At 56.2% G+C, this 13,529-nt stretch overlaps 1 protein-coding gene across 1 annotated transcript; it reads right to left on the bottom strand.

Moving 5' to 3' along the window:
• Positions 1-264: 264 nt before the first annotated feature.
• Positions 265-8,285, bottom strand: LOC132245515 (SLAM family member 9-like). The gene is made up of 4 exons (XM_059718044.1): positions 8,023-8,285; positions 6,694-7,023; positions 5,122-5,382; positions 265-4,770 (listed from the first exon to the last, which is right to left on the bottom strand). The coding sequence occupies exons 1-4, from the start codon at positions 8,078-8,080 to the stop codon at positions 4,634-4,636; spliced, it is 786 nt and encodes a 261-aa protein (XP_059574027.1). The 5' UTR covers positions 8,081-8,285; the 3' UTR covers positions 265-4,633.
• Between the last annotated feature and the right edge of the window lie 5,244 nt (positions 8,286-13,529).

Below are 13,529 nucleotides of genomic sequence, written 5' to 3'. Positions count from 1 at the left end.
TGCATTAGCCCAACCAAGACTTTGTCTAGCTGGGTCTTAAACACCTCCAAGGATGGAGACTTCACAGCCTCTCTGGGTAACACATTTCAGTGCTTCACCACCCTGCAAGTGAGAAAGCTTTTTCCTAATATCCAACCTAAACCTCCCTTGCTGCAGCTGCAGCGCGTTGCTTCTTGTTCTGCCATCTGCCACCACCGAGATGAGTCTAGCTTCATCCTCTTTGAAACCCCTCTGCAAGGAGTTAAAGGCTGCTATTAAATTCCCCCTCATCTTCTCTTCTGCAGACTAAATAAGCCCAGTGCCCTCAGCCTCTCCTCACAAGTCATGTCCCCCAGCCCCACAACCATTTTCTTGGCCCTCTGCTGAGCTCTTTCCAATGTGTCCACAGCCTTTCTGTAGTGGGGGGCCCAAAACTGGACACAGGACTCCCATTGTGGGCTCCCCAGTGCTGAATAGAGGGAAAGAATCACTTCCCTCCAACTGCTGGCAATGCTCCTACGGATGCAGCCCAGGAAGCTGTTAGACTTCTTGGCACCCAGAGCACACTGCTGAATCATATTCATCTCCTTTTCCCCAGGTCCTTTTCTGAGGTGGTGCTGCCCATCCAGTTGGCCCTGTCCTGTACCGCCACATGGGATTGCTCCGTCCTAAGTACAGGACTTTTCATTTGTCCTTGTTGAATCTCATGGGACTCCTCTTGGCCCAGTCCTCCAATTTGTCTAGGTCGCTCTGAATCCTAGCCCTATCCTCCAGTGTATCTACTACTCCCCCAGCTTGATGTGATCTTCACTCTTGCTGAGGGTGCACTGCATCCCATCCTCCAGGTCAATGATGGAGACATTGAAGAAAACCGGCCTGAGGACTGACCCCTGGGGCACTGCTCCTGATACCAGCTGCTCCTGTTTGCCAAATGTGGTTACCTTTGACTGGGAGTCTCTATTCCAAGCTCATCTTTTCATTTTTAGGTGAGGTAGGTTTGCTCTTACTGTTGCTCTTTGCTCAGGCTATATTTATTCAATTTAGTTGGCCAACTTCCTGGTCAGTTTTAAGGTAGGGACAGTATTATTTCATCTGTTCCTTTTACTGGCTACATGTCTCAACCACAATTCAACTAAGCATGCAGCTTAAGCTAAGCACAGAAGTCAAAACCCAGGCCTGAAGGCCCACGGGTCCCAACACAACACCCTGCAGGGTCCCTGCTCCTGGGTCCGAGCCTGTGTAAATCCTCTGGACTGGACTGGATTCTGGCACTGGGACTCGGAGCCCCACAAACCCATGTCTCAGGAAGTCTCCCCTGATCCTCCGTCACCCTGTGAGCTGCCAGCCCCTCAGGTCTCCTGCTCTGGCATAGGGAGGTCTTGCTTCCAATGTGCTTCCCTCCATTGGACCCACGGCCGGGATGGCAGAGAACACCCTGCTCCCACCTCCCACCCCAGCCCCTGGGCCGGAGGCCAGCCTGGAGCAGACCCCTTGGTGGGACATCAGAGCTGGCAGGAGAGGCCCCCTGGGGAAATGGCCTTGCCAGTGGAGAGCCTGGCATGGGTTCTGCTGGCCCCAGTGCACAGGGGAGGAGGCAGCCGTGGTGGGGACCCCCTGGTTCCAGGGTGTCCGTGGGCCCACAGTGCTGGGTGCTGCATCAGGGATTGGCCTGCGACACTTGGAACTGGACCCCAAAGACCCACCGGCTGCTTCTCCTCCCTCCTGCATCCTCCCCCAGTCCTTCCTTCCCAGAGCGGAGCAAGGCTCGTATGGGCTGAGCCCCACTGAGTCCCATTTCATATTCTGGCTGGCCATGATATGCACTGCCATTGTCAAGGTGATCAGAGCCCTCAGCACGACCAGCAGGATAAGCCCCTTGTCCTGGCAGTAGGACAGTGACAAAGCCTGGGAGCGTGTTTACGCTGGAACTAGAGCAAGCCAGGTTAGAGGCAGGGGGAAATGGCTGGTGCTGCCCTGCAGTGTTTGCCCTGGGGTACAGTGGGGATGGGGCCAGCCCCTGGGGCGCTCACAGGGGGAGGAGGAGCCCTGCAAGGGACTCCAGGCCTGGCCCGTCCCTGCACAGAGATGCTGCATGTGGCTCCCTGGGTAGTAGAGTCAGGGGGAATCTGCAGGGCAGGAATTTCTGGTGGAGAGGGGGCAGCATCTAGAGTCAGGAGCCTCATGGTGGCAAACCTGTGACCCTGAGGCCCATTCGCCCTGGGTGCAGGCTAAATGGAGCTTCCCCACAGGGCATGTTACCTGCACAAAGGGTCTTGACAGAGGCTGTCGTGGAGCTGCTGCTGGCGTGGTTCTTCACCGTGCGTGTGACGATTATCAGAAGATCTGGGTAAGAGATTATCACAATGGATCCTTGAAGCTGATTTTTGTATAGCTTGCCAGGTAGTGAAGCAGGACCGATGCTGAGGCTGTGTCCTCTTAGTCCTTGTACGTCTCAGGAGCAGCTCCCCTGAAGGCAGCTGGGCAAGCAGCTCTGTCCTGCATCTCAGCTATAGAAACCCAGTGCAACCAGGAGAATCGCTATCCATGCTTTCAAGGAAGCATCTATGTGCAGGAGATGACATAGGTCTGCTACGGGCAGAGCCACACTAGGGCTTGAATGTGAATGCTGCCCAGGGAGAGGGAGGCAATGAATTTTTTTGCAGGGACTGGATTTCCTAGAAAGCTAAATCCATGGGGGTGCAGTCTGGGCCCATACAGGGACAGATTAGTTAAAGGAAAAAGGATTCTGACCCAATCCAGAGGTTGATAGATATGGATGAAGGACTTGCTGGATTGCTGGAAAGTTTTCAGCTCAGTCTTCCCACCTGGATGCCAGCTTTGAGCTGAGTTTTCAGCTCAGTCACCCCACCTGGATGCCAGCTGGGGACTCTGCTGCACCTGCTGCAGGAAGATAATGGGGCTGCTCACATACCCGTGGCCAGGGAAATGGGGGACAGCCCAGCCAGGAGGACTGCCCCAGTGCTGGGGAAATGGTGCTCCCAGCTCTGCAGCTTCCCACCGGGTTGTCCAGGGGGCTGCTCCAAGGCTGGAGACTGGTCTGCCAGGAAATTTTTTCATGTCCCAAGTCCCATCAGCCAGATCAATTCCAAATCCATGAGTCATTGAAGAACCATATGTGGCCCTCCTACCCTCAAGCAGCCTCCTCCCCCAGCTCAGGCTTCAGATATTTCCAACTCCTGTGGTGGGCATCCCACCTGCAGGCCCAAGCCCAAAGGCTTTGGGTTTGGGTGACCCTGAGTTTCACTTGCCCTCAGCCCTAGGGCCACAGGAGCAAGCTAGGAAGGAGTCTCCCTTTTCAAAGCAGTCCGGTGTAGCCAAGATCTTCCCGCTGGAGGTGAAAGTGGGAGGCTAACTCTGCATTACCTGGGGCAGGGTACTACCCCGCCCAGAAAGAGCTGCTCGCCGCTAGGAGGAAACCCGCCTGCCTTGGCACGGTGCGCAACTCAGAGGTTCCCGACTCCTTCGTTTGAGTTCTGGATTTTGGATCAGTGACCGGATCACCCAGGACTAGGTGCAGAAGGATCCATGCCCTCTCCTTCATTTACATACCAGCTAGCTTGCATTTCTTAATACAGAAAATCAACTTAAGCCTTCCTCCTAATGCATATTAATAATAGTGCTTGTGTTTGCCAAATATGGTAACCGTTAACTGGGATTCTCTATTCTGAGATGATGTTTTCATTCTTAGGTGGGGGTAGGTTTGCTCTTTTGTCCAGGCTATATTTATTCAATTTAGTATGCCAAGTTCTCCTTTTGTTTTCAGGCAGGGACAGTATTTTTCCACCTGCTCCTTACAGTGGATTCAAACAAAGCACGGAGCTTAAACTCAGCACAAAGCTCAAAATGCAGGCCAGGAGGCTCCTGGTCCCAACAGAGCACCCTGTGGGGTCTCTGCTCCTGGGTCCAAGCCTGTGTAAAGCCTCCCCCTGGGCACCAGGGCCGGTGGCAGCAGGACGAGCCCCTTGGCCCAGCAGTAGAGCAGTGCCCTGCCTGGGCAGAGCAGCAGGTCAGGGGCCAGGCAGGGCACCGGGGTGGATGCAGTGGAGGCAGGATTTCAAGGAGGGGTGGGAAGTGCGGGAACAGGCAGCAAGGTTTGTTGGGAGCTCCCCCCTGATGGGGCTGGGTTTGCTGCAAAAGGGAAATGGGGGTGGGGGGGTGCTTGGGCGTTACCCCTACCAGTGGAGAGCCTGCCTCCCACGGACGTTGGCACCCACAGTGCTGATGGCTGAAGAAGCCCCGGGATCCACAGTGCAACCTCATGGGGCTCTTGGGGCGTGGGGGGAGGATTGACCCTGAGGGTTCAGAGGCGGACAGTGCAGAGGAGGAAAGTTTGTTTCGAGGCTGCAGCTGCCCCCAGGACAGTGGTGTTGTGTGTTGCCCGTGTCTGAGGGCCCCTGAGCCCAGCTGGTTACTGTACTGTAGACTAGGGGTCTTGATCATTTGACCCCGCTGGGCAGGGGAGGAGGCAGCGAAGGGGTGGCACTTGTCCAGGGCAGCCGTGATGCTTTAGGAACTGGTCTCCGACGCTCGGAGCCAGACCCCTGCAGCCCACCAGCTGCTTCTCCTCCTTGCTGCAGCCTCCCCGATTCTTCTCTTCCGGGGCGGAGCAGGGCTGGTGTGGGCTGGGCCCTGCTCAGTCCTGTTTGGGCTGCTTGCCAGCCATGATGTGCACTGCCACGGTCCCGGTGATCAGCACCCCTAGCACCAACAACAGGATGAGCCCCTTGCCTTGGCAGTAGGACAGTGATGAGGCCTGGGCAGGCGTGTTTGCTGGAAGAAGAGCAAGGCAGAGGGTCAGAGCCAGGGGGAAGTGGCTGGTGCTGCCCTGCGGTGTTTGCCCTGCCGGGCAGCAGGGATGGGGACAGACCCTGGGGAGTTTCCAGAGGGAGGAGGAGCCCTGCAGGGAGCTCCAGGGCTGAGTATTCCCTGCACAGAGATGGTGCATGTGGCTCCCTGGGTAGCTTCCAGGGTCAGAGCAAATCTGCAGGGTCGAGTTTCAGGGTGGAGAGTTGTGCAGCATCTGCCTGGAGTCAGGTGCCTTGTGGCCCCCCAACAGCCGGCACCATGAGGCCCATTCTCCCCAGGTGTGAGCTGCATGGAGCTCCCCACAGGGCATGTTACCTGCACAAAGTGCCTTGACAGAGGCCGTCGTGGAGCTGCTGCTGGCGGAGTTCTGCACTGTGCACGTGACGTTTATCATAAGATCTGGGTGAGAGATGACCACAATGGATCCTTGAGCAGTCATACTGAGGGGCTGTGGGGTGCTCCAGCTGTAGGTCACTTTGCTGCCTCCGTTGGGGATGGTGCAGCTCAGAGTGGTGTTACAGAGCCCATTTGCACAGCTCTGGGCATTGCAGTGAATCGTGGGCTGGGGCAGCCGCTCTGCAGGGAGAGGAAATGAAATGGGAGAATACCAGTGGGAAAGAATAAAACAGGACTCTGGTTTCCTCCAAGCACCTCCCTGAGACACTACTGGGAGAGCAGAGCCCCTGAGTCCACCAGGTTTCATAGATTTCATAGATTTCATAGACATTAGGGCTGGAAGGGACCTCGGAAGATCATCGAGTCCAGCCCCCCGCCCAAAGGGCAGGACGTCAGCTGGGGTCATAGGATCCCAGCAAGATAAGCATCCAGTTTCATCTTGAAGGTGTTCAATGAAGGCGCTTGAACAACCTCCGGCGGCAGGCTGTTCCAGACCTTGGGGGCTCGGACAGTAAATAAATTCTTCCTTATGTCCAGCCTGAAATGATCTTGTAGTAGTTTGTGACCATTCGTCCTCGTCATCCCTTGGGGCGCTCTGGTGAACAAACGTTCCCCTAGATACTGGTGATCACCCCTGATAAACTTGTAGGTGGCCATCAGATCACCCCTGAGCCTGCGCTTTTCCAGGCTAAAGAGCCCCAGGGCTCTCAGCCTGTCATCGTAGGGTCTGCTTCCCTGACCTCTGATCATGCCCATGGCTCTTCTCTGGACTCTCTCAAGCTTCTCCACATCCTTTTTGAATTGTGGAGCCCAAAACTGGACACAGTACTTCAGCTGCGGCCTCACTAAGGCCGAGTACAGGGGGAGAATGACGTCCCGGGATTTGCTTGAGAAGCATCTATGGATGTAAGCCAGCGTTTTGGTCGCTTTAGTAGGTGACAGAGCAGAGAAGAAAAAGGCCTATCAGCCCCACTCAAGTGATGCTGGATGGTCCCTGTTAGGAGCCCCTGGGGTGGCAGACCCCCGTGGGGATGTGTCTGGGTTGAGATGTCCCTAGTGACTGATATCTCTATCCAGGGGTCCTTGTTCAGAAATATCCACACCCGTGGGTTCTGAGTACGGAGGTGACAAAGGCGCTGCACATCATGTCTTTACTCCGGCTGCAGCTGTAACGCTCAGAGCCTGGATCTGTCCAGTGCCCCCCGCTTGGCTGATGTGTGGGGAAAGCAGAGACTGCTCCCCCGGACCGGGCACAGTAAGACGAGTGCTCATCCTGCCCCTTCCAGGGAGGGGAAACCACATCCCTGCCACGGTATCCATCTCCATCCCTGTGCCCTTCCAGACAGTTAATATTAACTAGGCTGTTGCATTTGAACCGTAGGGGTGAGATTGACGCGGAAGGTCGTGGCAGAGACTGTTTAATCCCTACATTGTCAGAGTTATCTTTGAGAGAGTTAAAAACACGAAAAACAAACACAAACCAGCACTCACCGTAGACCCGCAGTGTGAAGAACCGGGTGAATTGGCTCTTATCCGTGTTGACTCTAGCTGTGTAGGACCCCGCGTCCTCCGGCCTCAGGTCGGTGATGTGCAGTGCGAGGCCGGCGTTGGGGACACGCAGGCGGCCCCTATAGCGCCTGTCTGACACAACGACACTCGGGGGGTCTCCTGGTAGCACCGTTGCCAGACCCTCTGTGCCAATCGTCCAGGCAGCATTATCTAATGTCTCCCCTGCCGGGATCTCGAGAGGAAACGTGACCGTCTCCCCCGCGGTCCCGACCAGCTCTGTCGCGGCGGCGTCTGCACCGGCTCCGGACCATGCTGCACTTGCCGGGGAACAACACGGACTGAGGGCGACCCCCGCGCACACGGGCATTGCCCTGCCCAGCCCCGGCCGCTCCTGCCGCTCCGGGTGCAAGGTCCCTGCCCCGGCCGGGCAGGAGCAGGTCCGAGGCTGTCGTGCCGCCGGCCCCGGCCTTTGTCCCCGGCCCCCGCCCCGGCCTCCCCCGCTGCCGCCCCTGCCCCGCTGGGGGAACCAGCGGGCCCAGCTGGCCGGGGCCAGGGCGATGCGGCTGGGAGGACGGCGGGATCCCGGCGGCCCAGGACCCAGGGGCTGCCCCAGCCAGGACACAGGTGCGAGCCCCGGTCTTGCTGCCGGGTCTGACCCCGCCTGGGCAGGGACAGGACGCGGGGGGGGGCGGGGGGTGCGCGGGGTCCGCCGTGCCCTGCCCCGTGTGCGCACAGAGCGGGCGGAGGCCGGAGCAGGGCCCGGGCTCCTCCTTGCGCCTGGGGCTGGGCCCGGCTGGTTCCCGCTGCGGAGCTGGGGCCGGTTCCTGTCGGGGCAGCCCGGAGCCGCCTCCCTCCCCACCCGGCTTCCCACCAGGATCGCCAAGGCCGGAGACCCAGCCCCACCAGTCTGCCAGGCTCTCGGAGGAGCCAGACCGGGATGGAGGCTGGGGCAGCTAGAGCATCCTCACGGATGCTAGGCCCCTTCCTCTGGTTTCATTCAGGCCAGGCTCACGAACCAGGTCCAAAGGACCCAGGATGCTAAACATCCCTGTCCCCACTCATATGTCTGGTACAAAGGGCACTTAGAGGCAAGCCATGTTTTGCATTTTCTACAGAACGAGTAGAAAAGATGCATCTCCCTGGAAGCTCCGGCTGCTTTTTGATATCCCTCATCCTAGCCCAATGCTCCCCTCCGCAAAGCACGGCACAAACACAGCTCCCAAAGACAGTCTCTGCTCCACAGATCCCCCTCTCCCATGCCTGAGCTCACCCCAGGTTTCACCCGGGGAAGAGCAGCCCCTTGTCACTCACCTCCAGCTTGGAGGAGCAGAAGGAGGGAGAGCAGGAGGGGTCCGAGAGCCCCCTTCATCCCGGCTGAGCTGCGCAGGGCAGGCGAGTGCAGACCAAGCGGTGCAGAGCAAGGTTATGTGGCCAAGCTGAAGAAGTCAGATCAAGAAATGATGACTAATGAGGAAGCAGGCTGACTTCCCCCTTGAGTGTGCAATCCTGCAGGCCCTGAACACCCGAGAAATGCAAGCAACTCTGCATAAAGCAGGAGAGAGGTGGCTTGAGTGGGGCTGGGTTGTGAATCCATCGCCCAGCAGCAGAGGAAGTTGAGGCTTGAGCTGTCAGAAGAGGCCTAGGGCAGTGTAACCGGATGCTATCCGTCGGCAGGTCAGCCGGGATCCATAGGGCTGCCCCCTTTCCCCTCTCCCTCACTCTGCTCCATCCTGGGACAGGAGCCAGCCTCAGCCCCAGCATAGCCAAGATCTTAGGGCAACCTATTCCAGTGCTTCACCACCCTCCTAGTAAGAAAGCTTTTCCAAATATCTAACCTCAACAATCCTCTGTTGCTGCAACTGGAGCCCATTGCTCCTTGTTCTGTCATCTGCCACCACTGAGATCAGTGCAGGTCCATCCTCTTTGCAACCACCCTGCAAGGAGTTATAGGCTGCTATTAAATTCACCCTCGGTCTTCTGCGGACTGAATAAGTCTATTTCCCTCAGCCTTTCCACACAAGTCATGTCCCCCAGCCCCTGAGCCATTTTCATTGCCCTCTGCTGGACTTTCTCGGATGTGTCCACTTCCTTTCTGTAGCGGGGGTGGGGGTGGAAACTGCATACAGGAGTCCAGATGTGGGCTCCCCAGTGCAGAATAGAGGGGAAAGATCATTTTCTTCTATCTGCTGGCAATACTTCCACTATGGCATTAGCCTTCTTGGCAACAAGGGGACACTGCTGGATCAAATCCATCTCCTTGTTCCCTGGTCCTTTTCTCCAGACCTGCTGCCCAGCCAGTGGGCCCTGGCCTTTACCACCACATGGGATTGCTTTGTCCTAAGTGCAGGACTTTGCACTTGTCCTTGCTGAGCCTCATGGGACTCGTTTTGGACCATTCCTCCAATTTGTCTAGGTCTCTCTGAATCCTAGCCCTATCCTCCAGCGTATCTACTACTGCCCCCAGATTGGTGTCATCTGCAAACTTTCTGAGGGTACACTGCAAATGTGAAAAGCCAGTCCTGAAGACCTCTGGGTCTCAACACAGCACCCTGCAGGGTCCTTGTTTCTGGGTCCAAGCCTGTGTAAAGCTTCCTACCGGGTGCCGGAGACGGTGTCTGTAGGAGCAGCAGGACGAGTCCCTTGGGCCAGCAGTGCCTGCCTGGATGGAGGAGCAGGAGCAGGGGACAGGCCACGCCAGGCACCTGGGAGGGCTCACGCCCAAGGCAGGTGTCCAAAGAGGGACAGAAGGGCGGGGGCAGGTGGGGAGGCTGGCCAGGAGCTCGCTTCTGCTGGGGCTGGGCTGGACTGGGCTCACGGCAAAGGGGAAATAGTGTGGGGGGACCTTGGGCACTAGCCCTGCCAGTGGAGACCCTGGCACAAAGGGACTTTGGCACAGGGAGGGCTGCTTGGGAGCAGGGAGGTGCAAGTCTCCAATGAATATTGTTCTATGGCTTCCTGAGGGAAGAATGTGCTTGCAATGGGAAGCTCATTTCTGCTTTGGGGTGACTCAAAGGGGCCCTCAGACTAGCCAGGAACAATCTTTAGTCAGGTTCCTGCTAAAGGACATTAACCCGTGGCTGAGAAGTTGCACAATGTTTTGACATGGATGGTGGCCATGCCCTAGCTGGCTGCATTGCTGACCTTGCAGTGATAGAAGGTGTCATTGCTGCCGTCAGTGATCTCCAGCTGTAGCTGGGATTGATACCTCTCTGGCTAGGCTGGAGGATGTACTTCGGGACCAGCTGTAAGAGACTCTGTTGGCATCCTGTACCTGGCAGGACAGGGTCACGTTGCACCATGTGAGCTCTGCGTGAGCAGAGAGTGCTGTGAGGTTGGGCTGCCGGACTCAGTCTGGAAGGAGAAGTCCTGGTGAGAGGGGCTGAGGGCAGTGGGTGCTCCCAAGGGGATGAGACTGGGGGAAAGCAGGGCCCAGATTCTCACCAAACACAGACACACGGAAGCAGGTGGTATCGAGACTGCCAGATGCAGATGTCACATTGATAGAATAGACACCAGTGTCCAACTTCTTCACCAGGTCAATCTGCAGCGAGAGATTCCTGGGATGGAAGGTGATTCTCCTGCCTAGCAGGGAGGCTGTGTTGCAGTTCACATGACTGTCCCTCTTAGCAAATGTCCCAATCCGATACTACCCTCCAGAGCTGAGTCTCACCCTCCAGGTGATTTCTTCCCAACCCAAGAGCTGATTCTCTGGCACTAACAACACGGTTTCCTCTGTAACTGCAGCCACTTCCGTTTCTTTACAACCTAGTGCTTCAGAAAAGACAGGGAGCAGGAGACAGCAGGGGGTTAACGCGTTCCTCAACCTGTTGGGGAAATGTGGGGTGAAGTAGTTGCACTTCCCTGTCTGGCTCCAAGGGAACTCAGAGCCAGGGCCAGGGCAGGGCTGGACAGAGGCTTCCTGGATATGTGCAACCACCTCTTGGGGCTGAGACAGTCCTTGATGGGCAACTGGCAGGTAACTCCACAGAGCACAACCTGATGTAAGGGACAGCCGCTCAGCCCAGGCTGATGTTGCTGCTCGGTGGCATGTATGAGGGGCTCTTAGCTTTCTTAGTTCTGTCCTAACTCCCCACCCCATGCACCCCACAGACCGAACAAACAGCCCTTATTCCTGCATACTCCTCCCGCCCGGAGATTTCCAAAGCTTCTTTCAAAAATGAACCCTCCCACCCCCACAATTTCCCATTTGGAAGACAGCTAAAGACCCTAACCTGTTTGACTGAGGTCCAAGAGACTTTCAGAACAGAAACCATAAGGGTACAAGAAGCAGATCCTCCAAGCCCACTAGGCTGTTCGCAGCTGCCTGCTTTCATAGATTTCATAGACATTAGGGCTGGAAGGGACCTCGGAAGATCATCGAGTCCAGCCCCCTGCCCAAAGGGCAGGACATCAGCTGGGGTCATAGGATCCCAGCAAGATAAGCATCCAGTTTCATCTTGAAGGTGTTCAATGAAGGCGCTTGAACGACCTCCGGCGGCAGGCTGTTCCAGACCTTGGGGGCTCGGACAGTAAAGAAATTCTTCCTTATGTCCAGCCTGAAATGATCTTGTAGTAGTTTGTGACCATTCGACCTCGTCATCCCTTGGGGCGCTCTGGTGAACAAACGTTCCCCCAGATACTGGTGGTCACCCCTGATAAACTTGTAGGTGGCCATCAGATCACCCCTGAGCCTGCGCTTTTCCAAGCTAAAGAGCCCCAGGGCTCTCAGCCTGTCATCGTAGGGTCTGCTTCCCTGACCTCTGATCATGCGCGTGGCTCTTCTCTGGACTCTCTCAAGCTTCTCCACATCCTTTTTGAATTGTGGAGCCCAAAACTGGACGCAGTACTCCAGCTGCGGCCTCACTAAGGCTGAGTACAGGGGGAGAATGACGTCCTGGGATTTGCTTGAGAAGCATCTATGGATGCAAGCCAGCGTTTTGGTCGCTTTACTAGCCGCAGCATCGCATTGCAGGCTCATGTTCATCTTGTGGTCAATGATGACCCCCAAGTCTCTTTCTTCCATAGTGCTAGCCAACATAGCACTGCCGAGCCTATAAGGATGCTGCAGGTTTTTCTTCCCAAGGTGGAGAACCTTGCATTTATCGGCATTGAACACCATCAGATTCTCGTCCGCCCACTTGCTGAGCCTGTCCAGGTCAGCCTGGATCATCCGCCTGTCTTCTGGTGTGGATGCTTTGCCCCAAAGTTTGGTGTCATCTGCAAACTTGGCCAGTCCGCTTCTGACTCCAGTGTCCACATCATTAATGAAGATGTTGAACAGTATGGGTCCAAGGACAGAGCCCTGGGGGACCCCACTGGTCACAGGACACCACGATGAGTGACTTCCATCAATTACTACCCTCTGGGTCCGACCCCAGAGCCAGTTTTCCAGCCAGTGGATCGTGGGGGACCCAAGGCGACAACTGGCCAGTTTCTCCAAGAGGTGATCATGGGACACCAGATCGAAGGCTTTTTTGAAGTCAAGATATATGACATCAATCTCTTCTCCCTTGTCCAGGTGATAGGTCACCTGGTCCTAGAAGGAAATGAGATTGGTCAAGCAAGACCTACCCGCAACAAACCCGTGCTGGCTATCCCTTAAGATGTTGGCGTCGGCCAGTCCGTTAAGGATGGCCTCTTTAATAAACTTTTCTAAGATCTTCCCCGGGATAGAAGTCAGGCTGATGGGCCTATAGTTAGCCGGATCCACTTTCCTCCCTTTCTTGAAGATAGGCACCACATTGGCCTTCTTCCAGTCTTTGGGCACTTCACCAGAGCGCCAAGAGTTTTCAAAGATCCGCGCTAGAGGCTGGGTTATGATGCTCGCCAGCTCCTTGAGTACCCTGGGGTGAAGATTGTCAGGGACGGCTGACTTGAAGGTATCCAGCGTCTCAAGATGTTCCTTCACGAAGTCAGCATTAATGGAGGGCAGGGGATCACCCTCACCCGGACTTCCCGGCCCTGTAGCAGGCATGGGCGTCCCATGGCACTGATGAAAGACTGATGCAAAGTACCTATTTAATAGGTTGGCTTTTTCCTGGGCATCAGTTATCAGTTGCCCCATCTGGTTCAGCAGGGGTCCAATGTTGCCCCTGCTTTTCCTCCGGCTCCCCACATATCTGAAAAAGGACTTTTTATTGTCCTTGATGCTCAAAGCTAGCTGGAGTTCAGTTGCAGCCTTGGCTTTCCTGCTCTGCTCCCTACAGGACCGGACCAGCGCAGAATAATCCTCCTTGGAGGTGACTCCCATCCTCCATCCTTTGTAAGCCTTTCTTTTTAGCCTCAGGAGGTCTGCTAGGTCCCTGGAGAGCCAGGGGGGCTGCTGTGCCCTCTTGCTGCCTTTCCTCCGAGATGGAATAGACTTAGTTTGTGCATTGAGGATCGCTCCCTTGAGGAGCAACCACTCTTCTTGAACTCCCCTCTCCCTGTGGTCACGGTCCACAGGGCCTCACTGACAAGCCTCCTGAGCTTGTCAAAGTTGGCTTTCCTGAAGTCAAGGACTTGCGTGTTGCTGACTGACTTGCCAGCTTTTCGGCAGATGGTGAAGGTGATCAGCTCGTGGTCGCTGTCACCCAGCTTCCCATCGATCACTAGGTCGCTGACTAGGTCATCCCCAGTAGCCAGTACCAGGTCGAGCAGCGCTTTGCCTCTCGTTGGCCCATAGACTTCTTGAGTCAGGTAGAGGTCATCCACGCACAAGAGGAAGCTCTGAGACTGCTCAGATTTTGCTGAGCGATCCTCCCACGAGATGTCCGGGTAATTGAAGTCACCCATGACAACCATGGTCCTGGACCAAGCTGCCTCAGCCAGTTCCCGGG

Source organism: Alligator mississippiensis, chromosome 15 (genome assembly GCF_030867095.1).
Source record: "Alligator mississippiensis isolate rAllMis1 chromosome 15, rAllMis1, whole genome shotgun sequence".
Taxonomy (NCBI): domain Eukaryota; kingdom Metazoa; phylum Chordata; order Crocodylia; family Alligatoridae; genus Alligator; species Alligator mississippiensis.
The sequence above is the reverse complement of the archived record's forward strand: the minus strand, read 5'-3'. Positions and strand labels throughout refer to the sequence as shown.